We start from the raw sequence: 7,926 nt of genomic DNA, 5'->3' as shown, positions 1-7,926 counted from the left end.
CGGTACGGTCGGACGGTCGTAACCGGGTACGGTAACGTAGTACGGTAGGTACGGTACGGACGGTAGGTACGGTAGGTAGGAGGTAGGAGGTAGGTAGGTGGAGAGAGAGAGAGAGAGAGAGAGAGAGAGAGAGAGAGAGAGAGAGAGAGAGAGAGGAGGGGTCGCTCCGCCTCGGTGGACGATGCTGCTCAGGCGACCGTGGGCCCTTGCGAGTCCAACGGAAGCCAGGCTCACGACGCAGCCCAACCGTCGAGGCAGGCGGCGGCTGGCCAGCAGGCCGGTGTAGCTAGGTTTGAATACCGCAGCTCAGTCATCGCAGATCGCTGACAACGATGTGGAGGGGCACGTCCCTATTCGGATCCACCAATCGGGCCTGCCTCGCCACGCTGCAGGCTGATCGGGGCGCCCGGACACCGCACCGAGCCAAGCAGGTGGGTAGAGCAGGAGGTCAGAGACAGGCCTGGCCTATAGGGTCCCCGGCGGCCTGATCTTCGCTTCTTGGCTGCAGCGGGATGCCGGCCTGCCTAACTACCTGCCTCTTGGCTGCCGCTCTTGAGCCAGCGCGTCGGTGGGCACGCAACGGCGCCGGCTTGGCGCGCCGTGCCTTTTCTTTGTTTCCTGCCAGAAGCTGCCGTCGAGGACTTGACCTAGCTCGGCAGGCGGCCAACCAGCGCACTCTTACTGACTGCTATTGCCGTCTCGAGGCCCAAGTCCAGAGCGTATGGACCGGACCGTACGAGTCGACTGACGCAGCCTCGTCGCGCATTGGCAAGGCAAAGGGGCCGGCGGCTCGAGGGCGGCTCTTCACGAGCAGCGCGTGCCGAACATGCGTATTTGTACGAGCGCGACGGTGCGCCGAATGGCCGGCAGGCAGGCCAGGACGCCTAGCCTGCCTGCATGCAAATCATATCATCCACACGTACGGCCTGCACGCCAATTCTGGCTCGGGTGCGGCTCTTGGCGAGCGCTTCGCAGGCAGGCCGCACAACAACGACGACCAAGCAACAAATAAAGATCGACCGTCGATGGCTGACTACCCAGCGTCCCCTCCTCTCGCTCTGCCCATCCAGGTAGGACGACCGACGGTAGCCCTCGCTCGTCATCCCCATCCCCATCACCATCATCGTTCATTTCCACGCAAGCCACGCTCCTTTGACTTGACCCCCATCCCTCCGCCCCTCGCATCCTCCCCAGCCTCGACCTCTTCTTGGCCGGCCGTCCTGCCGTGCTTCGATTGGCAGCCATGTCGCAAGCCTACTCCTACGGCCAGCAGCAGCAGCCGGGCGGCTTCTACCCGCCGCCCCAGCAGCCGCCTCCGCAGGGCGGCTACTACCCTCCGCCTCCTCAGATGAACCAGCCCGGTTCCTACGCCCCCGCCCAGGGACCCGGCGGCTACCAGGGCCAGCCCAACGGCGCGCAGGATAGCTACTACAATCAGGACCACCGGCCCTCCCAGTCGGCCTACTACGGCGCGGACGCAAAGATGCCGCTCAAGCCTGAAGGCTTCGAGGGCCAGCGCCTCGATCCCAAGCCAAAGTGGAACGACGTGAGTTGACAGAACACAGCACGGGCCCAAATGGCGGTCGATGTTGCCCCGCCGAGCACCGCTGACGACTGTGGCGCTGCGCCTCCGAATCCTCGCCCAGGTCATCTTCGCCATCCTGTTCCTCGCCGTCTTTGCCGGCTTTGTCGCCGTGTCGGTCATCTCGTTGCGCGGCTACGCCACCTCGGGCATCAACGAGACTGTCGGGTCCGACGGCAATGCCAGCTCGACCTTGAACGGGTCCACGGCCATCATGTGGCTCCTCTGTTGCGGCGTCGCCCTTGGCCTCTCGGTCATCTACCTCTTCCTCGTCCGCACCTTCACCACCTTCATCCTCGAGGCCACTTTGCTCCTCACCACGCTTGCCAACATCGCATACGCCGTCTACCTCTGGGTCCGCGGGTCCACCGCAGCCGCCATCATCTTCACCGTCTTTGCCGTCCTCTCGGTCGTCGCCTACTTTTTCATGCGCAAGCGCATCCCGCTCGCAAAAATCCTGCTCAAGACCATCATCCGGGCCGCCGACGAATACAAGAGCGTTTACGTCGTCGCCCTCGCCGGTTTGATCGTCGAGACGGCCTTTTCCGCCTGGGTCAGCTACACAATCGTGGCCATGTACCAGCGCTTCGAGCCGTCGGGCGCTGCCGCCGGAAGTAGCTCCAGCAACAGTTCGGTCAGTCTTCTGCAGCTTCTCGTGTCGCGCAGTCGCACAGTGACGAGCATCGAGCTGACTGTCTTCGTCCCCGCATCGGCGCCCGATGACTGACGTGCTCGGAACAGGTCATCGGCCTGATGGTCTTCATCGTCTTTGCCTACTACTGGATCTCGGAGGTCATCAAGAATGTCGCCTTCACAACCGTCGCCGGCATCTTTGGCACGTGGTACTACAACGCCTCCAAGCCCGGCAAGGTCGCATGGGGCGCCTTCCGCCGGACGATGACCTACAGCTTCGGATCGATCTGCCTCGGCTCGCTCATTGTCGCGCTGCTGGACCTGCTGCGCGCGTTCTTCAACATGGTACAGAGGCAGCAGGCTGCCGAGGGCGACCTGGTCGGGACCATTCTGGCGTGCGTCGCGAGCTGCTGCGTCGCCTGCATCCGTACGTAGAGCTCGAAGTCTCCCTGCCCAGGCCATCGACAAGCTGGCGCGCGCGCGTGGAGGGCTTACTGACACGTGTTCACTTCCCCGCTTCTTGCCATCGCCTCGGACCGACAGAGTCGCTGGTCGAGTTCTTCAACCGCTACGCCTACATCAACATCGCCCTGTACGGGAACAAGTACATCAAGGCGGCCAAGGAGACGTGGACGCTGCTCGTCGACCGCGGCATCGATGCCCTCGTCAACGATTCGCTCGTCAACATCGTCTTTTCGTGCGGGGCCTTTGTCATCGGCCTGCTCACCTCGCTCTTTGCCTACATCTACCAGCAGAAGGTCAACCCGAGCTACCTTCAGCAGGACTCTGGCTACTACAGCATCATCCTGCTCGTCTCGTTCGGCCTCGGCCTCAACATTGCCATGGCCATCGGAAGCGGTTCGATCGCGTCGGGCGTGAGCACCTTCTTTGTCTGCCTCGCAGAGGACCCGCACCTTATGGCCCAGCGCGACCCGCAGCTGTTCGAGGCGATCCGGAGCCGTTACCCACACGTCATCAACGCCGTCCAGTAGGGTCTGCCGAGTCGACATGTCACCCATCTTCTTGGTCGCCCGCCGATATATCCTACCTGTCCCTCGAGTTGGCGTTCGGGTGGGTGCTCTTGCCTGACCCGTCGCCGCGGCAACGTGCCTCTAATCTTATCGATCATTGCAGGGGATGGCGGCGAAGCCTCGTGATCGCGATGCCGACATGTGGGCCGCGTCACAGTAGCTTGAGGTGACCAGTGATCTCGTTGACGAGCGAGACGGGAGCTGCTTGGGGTTGTTGAGGGCAGGCCAATGTCGATGAGCAACGTGTGCGGCCCGAGGCCGGATCAGATCCATCCCGCTTGTACCTACCCGGTCCGATGCCCAGCACGGTCCTCGAGTTTGGTGCGATCTGCGTTCTGCCTCTGCAGGGCGCAGAGGGAAGCAACAGGGGCGCTGGACCAGGGTGAGTTTGACGCGCTGCGCGGCGGGTGGTCGGCGGTGCAAGGGCGGCTCACGCGTCGATGATTGAACGAGCCGCGAGGCCGAGACTTCTGGCTTTGGCCTCGAGCCCCTTCATTGTCGCCTCGTCGGGGCACTTGAGCGCCACCTTTGCCTGGCCGAGGCGCTCCCATTGCTTGACGAGCTGCGTGGGTAATGAAGCGAGGGGGTCGATCAGAGATGCAGGGTGGCAAGATGGCGTCGTTCCTGGCAAAGGGGCACACACCTGTGGCGTCTGTTTGAGGGCCGCCTTGTAGGCTGCTAGCGTGGCGTGACTGTGGTTCAGAGGGGAATTGCAGCGCAGGGTAGGGCGTGAGTGGGTCAGGCCCGGACCATGACGTGCGTGTGTGCGAGGTGGTGAGACGTACCCGCACTGGGCGGCAATCTTTCCCTTTTCCATCTTGAGATCCATCCTGACGAGGAGGACCTGTCGTGGCAGTGGGGGATGGGGCGTGTCAGCTCCCGTGTCTGTCCCTCTGTGTCCGTCTCTGCCTTGGCTCGTGCAGACGCTGGGTTGAGTCGCGCTGGGTGCTCACCATCTTGCATTCCTCGTTGGGGTTGAGGGTGGTGTGCTTCTTGTCGCTCAGATCCGCTGCGTCGTCGTCGTAGTCGCTGAGGTCGCTGTCGTCCGAGTCGTGGTCACGGCGCGATGCGATGGACCGGGACTGGGCGTTGTACGACAGCAGGGATCGGCCCATTCCCAGCCAGTAGCCGACGGTGAGGGAGCAAAGGCCGACTGCGGCCAGTAGCGGCGCTATGAAGGCGGTGAAGGTATCGAGTGCGAGTGACGAGGGGCGTCAGCCGGCGCGCTTCCTCGGCGCAGTGCGATGCGGTGCGATGCGGTGCTTACCCGGAGTAGTCATGGTTGAGAATTGGGGCCCCTGAGATGGATGGGTGGTGGTGGTTGGATTGACCATAAAGGGGTGGAATGGGCGGCGCGGCACCTATGTATTTGGTGTGATTTCCGCGAGCTTTTCTCAGAGGTGAGCTCCGTGGCCCTCTTCCTCGCTTTGGACTTCTTCCAAAAGACAAAGAGACACGCTCGCCTCCACACAGCTGCGCCTTGGTTAGCCTGCACACACACACACACACACACACGCGCCACCGACGGCCGGCCTTGGAGCGACGACTCTCGACTGCCTCACTCTTCATCACCACCCCGGCGGAGCAACGTTAGACACCATGAGCGACCTCAGATCCTCGCTCCTCAAAGCAAGGCTCACCAAACTTCCTCCAGTCCCTCCATGGCCCGCAGAGCCGCTGCATGGTGAGTCGGCCCCTCATCCCGCCCTCTGGGCAGCCCCGACGAGCTGCCGCTGACCCCGCAGCTCGATTGCGTGGCGTCTTTCTTCCTACGCCACCGCAACAACACCGAGCAGAAGACGACGAGGACGACAGTGACGCAAACTACCGCCACGAGCAGGACGAATCCCGCGACAGCTTCCCAGGTCCTTCATCATCCTCCGCCCTACTACCGCACAAAGAAAAGACGAGCCGCCGCACCCATCGCAATCCGCAAGACTTCAGCCCGCTCACCGCACAGGGCTACTTTGACCAGGCGCTCGAGGTCGATGTACCCCTCTGCCAATCGGAGCCCGTCCAAGCAACGCAGAGCAACGCCCCGCACGCCAAGTTCCGAGTCTACTACACACCACCCCGACCCAGCCCGCGTCACCCGGCACCCAGCCAGCGCGGACCTCGCCATGCCAACGCCCCACCATCCGGCTCGTTCCAAGATGTCTCGCTCAGCGCAGCCAGCATGGCACCTCCCACGGTCGACGAAGAGTATGACGACGGAGGCGAGTCGGCCGGCCCCGGTACCCTCTTCCTCTTCCACCACGGAGCAGGTTTCAGCGGGCTCTCCTACGCCCTGACCGCCGCCGAGATCACCCGCACCACCGAGGGCCAAGTCGGCGTACTTGCCTTCGACTGCCGAGGACACGGTGAGCTGGCGGCTACTGTTGTCGGGCTTCCTGATCGATCGAGGATGCTTCCACTGACCAAGGGCCCTCCTTCCGGGATCAACGATCTGGCAGGCCGCACCAAGCTTCCCCACACCAGCATGCCCCTCGATATGTCACTCTCAACGCTCACCGGCGACCTTGTCTCTCTCCTGAAAGCCATGTTTCCCGACCCTTCCCAGATGCCTTCGCTGATCCTCGTCGGTCACTCAATGGGCGGATCGGTCGTCGTATCCGCGAGCGAGCAACTGTTCCGCTCTGGCTTCACCCGCATCGCCGGCGTGGCCGTCCTGGACGTCGTCGAGGGGACCGCTATGGACGCGCTCGAGGGGATGCGTTCCATCGTGCTGAGCCATCCGCGTGGCTTCGACAGCGTCGAGCAGGCAATCGAGTGGCATGTCGACAGCAAGACGATCGCCAACCCGGACAGCGCCAGAGTCAGCGTGCCGCCGCTCGTGGAGCGTAACACTGATGTGCCTGACGAGGTGGCTAGGACTCGACAGGCGGACAGCGAGCCGATGGAGGTCCTGCAGGACCACGAAGGCGCTGCGGCGCAAGAGCCCGGTCAGGGCGAGGAGGCACAACGGTTCCGTTACAAGTGGAGAGCGGATCTCTTAGCCACCGAACCGTACTGGCGAAGCTGGTTCCAGGGTCTTTCGTCGAGGTTCCTTGGAGTCAAGACGGCCCGCCTGCTCCTCCTGGCCGGCACTGACCGGCTGGACAAGGAGCTGATGATCGGACAGATGCAAGGTGGGTGGCTTTGACCGCAGCTGTGCCGCAATGGTGTGTATCGCTGACGCTCGGAAGGCCCCGCATTCTCCCACCAAACAGGCAAGTACCAGCTTGCTGTGATCCCCGATGTCGGACATTGCCTACAGGAGGTGAGTGACGCTGGACATTCCGTGCCTTCGAGGCGGCTCTCCGCTGAACCGCCGAACGTCGGGTTGTCCCTGTCACCTAAACATCGTCATTTGCACCGCTCCAGGACGCTCCCGACAAGACGGCTTCGATCCTGGTCGACTTCTGGAGGCGCAACGAGCGTATCAAGCTGCCTCTCAAGGGTATCAAGAAGGTCGGTGAGGCATAATTATAGGCGTGCGGTGTCGGTCAGCCTCGTTGGCCGAGACGTTCCCCGTGGGTTGGATTGGGGGCAGCGTCGCCGCCAATCTTGAATGCTTTGCGTCGGCGGTTCTCATTGTGGCTTGTGCACGGGGCGATGGGAACGGAGCGCTATGGCCTTCGCCTGGCCCCTGTCAGACCTAAAGCATCAAGCAGTCCTCCTGACCTCTGACGGCTCGTTGTTGTCGACGCAGCCCCTTGTCTTGCCTGCGACGGCTGCCGGCTTCGCTGCTCTCTCGATTGCTGCAGGCCCGTCCGGACGAATGCGCTAAACTTGCCGAGGAGGATAGACCCGATGCCCCATACGGCGCCCTGGACAAGGGGGGAGAGAACCTGATCGCGGATCGTCACGTAGAGGAGCGGCACCCTAGCATGCGTACGGTTCGGCGGGGCAAAGATGGGGCCTGGTCAGTCTCGGTTGACATCGCATTGTCGATCACGCACTGCCGTTCCCGTCCAGAAACGGCCTCGCCGAGGAGCGCTTTGCCATCAAGCACGCACCACTCGACCCTTAGGGCGCCAATCCAGATCTCTCGTTCGCCGTCGCTTGCCCGGGTCCTTTGCAGGTGGTGTGGTTTTTGGGGCGCTGCGCTGCTGCTCTCGTCTCCGACCTCGACCTCGCCCTCGGCATCGTCTCTCTGCCCCGAAGAGCGCTTCTCATCGAGCTCCTCGCTCTTTTCTTGCTGCGCCTGCTCTTTGTCGGTCTCGTGTAGGAAGCCGCGGATGGTCGAGATGTAGGACTGCTCGAAGCGCAGGTCGGGCACCGCCGGCAGGGCCGAAAGCGGAGACTTGTACGAGTCACGGCCATCGCTCGATGCCGAAGACGAGGCGACAGAAGTGGCGGACGAAGTTAGCGAAGAGGATCGACGCGGCATGGTGCAGAGGGTGTGCGGATGCTGTGGTGCAGATCAGGGGTCTTCGAAATGGACGGAGGTGCGATGAATGAGGGGTAGGGAAGGGGGAAGGGGGAAAAAGTGGAGAAGCCGGCCAGGTCACACGCTGCACGCACAGAGCGGGGCCGACGCACGGACGCGCGCCCGCGCATCCGACCATGCGACCCGATCGCACGCCCCAAGCTTTCTTTTGATTGCCACCGGGATGACAGCGGATCGAAGACGAGATGCTCATACCAAAGACGGGACTCTGAATAGCGACTTGACAATGGCTTCCGTGACAGATCAAA

The 7,926-nt window shown here is 62.8% G+C and overlaps 4 protein-coding genes across 4 annotated transcripts; 2 read left to right on the top strand and 2 right to left on the bottom strand.

Annotated features, from left to right (window-relative positions):
• Positions 1-1,243: 1,243 nt before the first annotated feature.
• Positions 1,244-3,207, top strand: PFL1_00349 (uncharacterized protein; the record flags this gene model as incomplete). The annotated part of the gene is made up of 4 exons (XM_007877845.1): positions 1,244-1,546; positions 1,647-2,216; positions 2,324-2,642; positions 2,759-3,207. 4 exons carry the CDS (start codon positions 1,244-1,246, stop codon positions 3,205-3,207), a joined length of 1,641 nt encoding a protein of 546 aa, XP_007876036.1.
• Positions 3,208-3,397: 190 nt separating this feature from the next.
• Positions 3,398-4,580, bottom strand: PFL1_00348 (uncharacterized protein; the record flags this gene model as incomplete). The annotated part of the gene is made up of 7 exons (XM_007877844.1): positions 3,398-3,447; positions 3,535-3,587; positions 3,681-3,808; positions 3,890-3,938; positions 4,032-4,090; positions 4,200-4,417; positions 4,514-4,580. The coding sequence occupies 7 exons, from the start codon at positions 4,578-4,580 to the stop codon at positions 3,398-3,400; spliced, it is 624 nt and encodes a 207-aa protein (XP_007876035.1).
• A 265-nt stretch (positions 4,581-4,845) lies between these two features.
• PFL1_00347 (uncharacterized protein) lies at positions 4,846-6,711 on the top strand (the record flags this gene model as incomplete). Its single annotated transcript, XM_007877843.1, has 5 exons — positions 4,846-4,930; positions 5,043-5,606; positions 5,700-6,374; positions 6,456-6,505; positions 6,610-6,711. 5 exons carry the CDS (start codon positions 4,846-4,848, stop codon positions 6,709-6,711), a joined length of 1,476 nt encoding a protein of 491 aa, XP_007876034.1.
• A 143-nt stretch (positions 6,712-6,854) lies between these two features.
• Positions 6,855-7,618, bottom strand: PFL1_00346 (uncharacterized protein; the record flags this gene model as incomplete). Its single annotated transcript, XM_007877842.1, has 2 exons — positions 6,855-7,110; positions 7,245-7,618. The coding sequence occupies 2 exons, from the start codon at positions 7,616-7,618 to the stop codon at positions 6,855-6,857; spliced, it is 630 nt and encodes a 209-aa protein (XP_007876033.1).
• Between the last annotated feature and the right edge of the window lie 308 nt (positions 7,619-7,926).

Source organism: Pseudozyma flocculosa (assembly GCF_000417875.1).
Source record: "Pseudozyma flocculosa PF-1 unplaced genomic scaffold scaffold00001, whole genome shotgun sequence".
NCBI lineage: Eukaryota > Fungi > Basidiomycota > Ustilaginomycetes > Ustilaginales > Ustilaginaceae > Pseudozyma > Pseudozyma flocculosa.
This window is presented reverse-complemented; position numbering and strand designations above follow the sequence as displayed.